The 6,000-nt window shown below is 41.6% G+C and overlaps 1 protein-coding gene across 1 annotated transcript in view; it reads left to right on the top strand.

The window, feature by feature from the left end:
- LOXHD1 (lipoxygenase homology PLAT domains 1) overlaps positions 1-6,000 on the top strand; it is a 148,076-nt gene that overhangs the window by 97,355 nt on the left and 44,721 nt on the right. The window contains 2 exon segments of the mRNA XM_055792714.1: positions 3,472-3,556; positions 3,559-3,653. Of these exon segments, the coding sequence (XP_055648689.1) occupies positions 3,472-3,556; positions 3,559-3,653 (180 nt within the window).

Genomic DNA, 6,000 nt, shown 5'->3' with positions numbered 1-6,000 from the left:
CCATATTTTCCTTGTAGAAAATTACAGTGTTCAGGGACATTGCAGAAAATTGCTAGTTATCTACTTGGGAAAAGTGAGGAACAGTTTATTCTCAGATATTTCATTTGGCTGCTTCTGGAAGAAGGCAAGAAGTTCTGAATATGAGTTACCATGTGAAAATAGCATAGCATGGGGTTTAAGTTTCCAGAAGCCCTCTGTATGACCCAGGCAGCGGACTGCAGGATTTAGTAGGATCGTAAGATTTGCAGTGCGATGCCACTTCTAGTTTGGTATTATTCTCCTGCTGCAAATGTACTCTAGTGAAAGCAGAAACAGTGGAACATGAAGTAATTTGAAAGGCACCCATTTATACCTGTCTTGTAAGTCTACAGATACAATATTTACTACTGGTGTATTTTAATAGACATGCTGACATGAAAATAAATAATACAAACTATTTGGTGTAGGCACTTTATACTGTTTTCTTAAAACAAGTTTTAATATTCTTCTCCTAATGAATGAAAGTATCTCTGTCCCGAGGCTGCTGTTGCTGCAGAGAGACACAGGTATGTCTAGAAGAGCCCTGCATTGGTCTGCATCTCTAAACCACCTCTGGTTTAGAGCCTTTCTCCACCACAAGCACAGAGTAAAGCCAAGGACATACATGTGTTGCAAGTCCAGTCTTTCACTGATTAGGGATCTGATCCTGGAAAACCCTCAGGTCTCTCTAGATTTCTCTGTACCTTCCAGAATAAGCAGGAAATCCCATATTTTTTAATCTTTTCCTTCTATATACCAATCAAGTTCTTTCCCATTTCCCCCCTGTTGTTGCGTTTAGTTTCTATGTGATTGTGAGTTGCTCGGTGCAAGTTGTGCATCTTGGTCTTGGTGATGGGAAGTACTCAACAGTCCCTCAAAGACAGTAGGAATGAGTTACAAAGGCTTCCAAACAGCCCAAGGATCTACTTGCCTTTGAAATTCTGTCATTCTAACCTAGTTCAACTGCCTCAGCCCAAAGAACTTGTTGTGATATTGGTATGCATGTCCAGGCTACACTGCTGGTGTGGCTATGGCTTTGGATCATTCACTGTCTTGGCACAGTCTATCTAAAGATTTGCTTGGAGCTGAAAGACAAATCCTGGTGCTCTGCTCTAGTAGTCCAGCCATAAGGAAGGCTCAGCACTAGATGAATTTATCCCAGACTTTACAACATTGTTCTTGAGTCCCTTGGAAATCTGCTTGTGTGCAGGTTCTCCAAGGCAGATGGATGTGCAGGATGATTTCTTCTGGCCAGTCACTGATACCAAAGGATGCCGTGAAAGCCTGGTACCTAGCAATGTCTTGGAATGACACTTTAGGAGGGGGTTGCAATGAACCCCAAAGAGCAGAAGACTTTAATAGGCTCATTGAGTTTCCCTCAAGCTGCTTTGTCCCTGCTTTGTTGCAGAGCCACTGCCCTGAACTTTCCCCACCGTCTCATCTGTGCCATCCTGCAACAGGTCTTGAGAGGTCATGTGCAGACTCAGAAGGGCTTTGGGTGTGGAGAAGGGCAGCCAAGCTGGAAGAAAGGAAATGCAAAAGAAAGTGTGATATTCCCATTCACCTCAAGCCCCAAGAATCTGAGAATTCATGCATCCATTGTAGACTTGAATTTCCCTAGTAGTTAACTCTAATTTTCTGCAGCTGCACAGGCATTAGTATAGTAATAATACTCTTAATAGCAGCGATGGCTGAGACAGTCAGATAAAAAAGATCACTTGTTTGGGGGGGGGTGGGGGTGAGAAATAAAGACACTACAGATAGATCACCCTAGATGAATCTGTTATTAAAAATTATTTTCTGAACAACCCCAAATATTCTAATAATTTAAAAACAAAGTCAGCGAGAACTAAGGACCTCATTTTCCTAGTAATGACACAAACAACACTTGCTCTGAAAATAATGAACTGCAGGTAGCTCTTTTATTCAACCTTTTATGTACAGATAGTTCACTGGAATGACTGGCTGCCTGAGTTTCATACATAAGCTGGGATATATAATTATACTTATACGTCTTCCCCAGGATGAATTGCGGCGAATGAAGAGATGGGACGCAGCTTGATGCAAGCAAGATGTCCATTTTATTAGTGATTTTCTTACAATTATATATGATTCTACCTTCTACATATTACACACTGATTGGTTAATATTTAAGGCACACCGTTAGAACAATAGATACTTACTAGTTTATCTTGACATAGCAATAATTTCTATTCCAAGGTTAGGGAGTTTCTTTCTACGCAGCTTTCTTAATTACATATTGGTGCCATCCGTTCCCTTATCTGGCTACTTGTTTCTCTGTCCGTCTGGTTGCCTCCTCAACTGTGATGGCTCAGGGGTCTGCTGTTAGCTTGTTCCTTTGCTCCCAGGGCTTGTGCCCTACAAGTTCTAACAAGTCTCTATTCGTCAGGCTATCAGTACTTGGACTCTTGTCCTTGAGGCCTTGTCCTACAATGAATTGCCCACATTCTTTAAGAGGGATACGTGCAGTTTCTTGGACAAGTTTGCATGATCAGCATCCTTTTCCTGCTGCTATACCCACAGGAATGTTGCTTGCTGCTCTTCATGGCTATTGCCAGATTCAGCTTCAGGTGAGCTTTGTCTTTCCCAACCTCATCCCTGTACACTTGGGCAGTGTTTGTATTTCCCCAGGTCCCCTGTCCCTGCTGCCACCTTTACTATTCTTCCTTTTCCCATTGAAATTTTGTTAGGAGCCCCTTGTTCATCCGTGCAGGCTTCCTGCCACTCTTGTGTGACTTCCTGCTCTCCAGGATGGACCGTTCTTGAGCTTGGAGGAGGTGGTCCTTGAAAACCAACCAGCTGCAGATGCCAGCTCCACCTTGTTGGCTCCTGTACAAACATGGGATTTTTGCAGTTTAAGGAGACAGGAAGCAAAGAAACAGCCTGACACATGTAGTTGACTTAGAGGTGGATTTGTGAGGAGTACTTGAACAATACATGTGGGTGTTTGGCCTAGCTGTGTCTTTCATCTTGCCTATGAAGCTTTGGATAGTCACTTCTAAGTGTTGCAACAGCAGTGGAAGGGATTGGAAAGGTGGAGAAATGGGTCTGCAGAGATCCGTAAACTTGCAGATAGAGGTCAAGGGAGCAGAAGCAGAGTAGTAAGAGACAGGACATGTTTGCATGTAGATCAGTCCAGCCTACCTTGCTTACTTTTGGGACTGGCAGTGTCCTGCCTTCCCTCACGCTCAGCAACTGATGACCTGAGTTTCCTTGCCTGTATCAGCTGCTGTGTACACTGATGTGCCTGTTGGGCAGCAATGGCACAAACTATTTCACAGCTCCCTCCATTCCACTGTGGAAGTGGTTTGTGTGATGGTGTGTGTAGTCAACACTCTTGGTCCTTCACCAGTGGTTAACACACCCAATCAGGGTCTCTCCTGCAAAGAAAAGCCCTATAACAAGCAGGTGTTTCCTTGCTGACTCTCCCAGGTAGGGCACAACGGTGCTACCCCTGAGAGCTGCTGGCTGTTGGAAGAGCTCACCATTGTCATGCCCACCAAAGGTGTCATGTATAACTTTGTAAGTGCTGGCTGGCCAGAGAAAAAGGTGATGGTCTCACCTTATGAATCCTCAACATCCTGGATGCGGACTGTGTTAATGTTGGCCTCAAGGTAAGCTCTAGGCTCATCTTGTATCTTCAGCTGTTGCATGGATCTGTGCCAATACAGGCTGTGTGTCAGCAGTTCTCATATTTTGACTTCTGCATGTGGTTTGAGCCTTTTATTTGCAGTGGGTTTCCTTGTTATTTCTTTAGCAAAATCATTCGGAATGGTTTAGTGTTATTATCACTCAGAACACTGTTTCCTAATGCCATATGGGTGCAGCCACGGCACAGGCAGAAGGACAGGGGAGGACAGAGCAGGTAGGACACAGTTCAGCAGCATGTCCTCATTTTGTCACCACACCTGGAGCACCCACTGCATCGCCTGGTGTCTGTAGAGTGGGAGCAGCTGCAAGATGAATACCTTGGTGCAATCTAACTCCATCATGTTTTGTTTGAGAAAATAATTCTAACACATCAAATTAGAGTACTGGAGATATTTTAATCTCTGCATAGCATGGCAATGTATCAGCTTTTCTAATACGGGATAAGGAGACTAAATTCAGTTAGAAACTAGTGATAACTGGAAGTTGTTGAAACATGGAGATGTTTTTAAGCTTGATCTTTGAAATGAATAACTGATTAAAGTTGAATAAACAGTGAAAAAAATTATATAGTCTTTTCATCCCTATATATGAAATTTGAAGTAATGTGTGCTATGCCATATTTCAAGCAAGTACAAATTGGAAAGCTGAGCTATGCTGATTTTGGATGTAATATTTATAATGGAAATAACAGTCTGGATGAATGGGACAATAATACTGTGTTTAATACCTGTATGGCAATTTTAAACCTCTATAGATGTGTTTCTATTTACAGTGAGGTTACACTTTCATAGCACATTAATTTTTCTTTACGCTGCTCTTGATTCCCAAGCTAAAGATATTCTCCTGAAATCTTTCTTCCCAAGACACAGGAAAACATGATAACATTTTTAGCATCTGTGAAGGATTCAACAACTCAGCGCAGGTTTCAGTGGTGGAATTGACCTAAGAGGGAAAAACCTCTCTCAGACTGAATACCAAGGTTAAAATCTAATCTCTTAAAAACTTCCCATCCGTCATTTAACCTCCTGGATAAGGTTTCCAAACTCCTATCAGTGAGCTGATGGCTTGCCCGTAGATTGAAGTGGATGTTAATGAAGACTTATGTTCAGTCTTCCTTTAAAAGCCTAATCCTGAATATGTATTTTCATAAGCGTGCCAAAAATAGACACATCTAACTACATTTTTTTTTATTTCTATGATATTCGGCCAGAACTTGCTGAAAGGTTTGAAGGAAATCAGGGGGGAAGTTTGAGACATGAAATCAGAACTGCACATTTGACTTTCTGATCAGTCTCCTAGTTGAGGGAATTTGGGACTGTTCCCTTGTAAACAGCTGTAGTTAGAAACTGCGTTTAATTATTATTTTTTTTAGAGTTCGAAGAAGACTAATACATTTAACGTCTTTGGGAAAGTTAATGCTATTTTGTTTTACTTTTGCTTGACTCTTGCACAGCCATACATACCCATTTCAATTTAATTTTCTTCCTGGCTTGATATTCCCCCTGTGCTTTAAATTGAGTATTTGCCTTCCCATACATAGAGAAACTAGTTAGTGTCCACCACAGTCATTAAAAACCTTTAACGCATCAGTAAAAGAGTTTTTATTCTCCTATCTATAGCAAATATGATGCCTTGCTATGATTTAAAATGCATGTGGAAGAATATGTGATGGACAAGTTACTCAGGATTGAATAAACATGAAAACTGTGTTTTCTATGACATTATTCCTTTGCACTGTTTATTTATGTTGCAATCACAATTCAGGCCAATAAAATTTGCCTAGCAGTGCACTATTTGAAAAATGCTTTTTTAGGGCTCTTTCTTGACATTCTTTCACCTCTTAAATCCGGAGGTCCTGTTACCAATAGGTACGATCTTGAAAGCCTCCGAGTGGCCTAAAAGTCTTAATGCCACTAACAGCCACTGGGACTTGCACGCTTTTGAAATATTTTATTCTGAATCTTATTATTCACATGTCAGGAGAAAAGAACAAAGTTAGGCTGATAAGGTGAAAATGATGCAAAACATCTTTTCACAAATTGGCATACTGGCAATGTACAGTATCTGGGAACGCTCTGTGTTCGGTGCAGCAGCGTGTATCTCATGGGGAAATAGGATGGCTGTGTTTTCCTGCTCTAAGGAGAGTTCGGATGTATAGGCTTCAAAACTATTAGCGATGTTGGACTGAATGTTGCCCAGGTGGACACTGAAAACTTGGGGAAAACATTTCACAGTCGAGGGGAAGAAACAATTGTGCCTTTGGGAGCTGTTTTTGTAAAAATGGCAAGAGTTCAGTGCAGTATGGGGGTC

This window comes from Falco peregrinus, chromosome W, assembly GCF_023634155.1.
Source record: "Falco peregrinus isolate bFalPer1 chromosome W, bFalPer1.pri, whole genome shotgun sequence".
NCBI classification, from domain to species: domain Eukaryota; kingdom Metazoa; phylum Chordata; class Aves; order Falconiformes; family Falconidae; genus Falco; species Falco peregrinus.
This window is presented reverse-complemented; position numbering and strand designations above follow the sequence as displayed.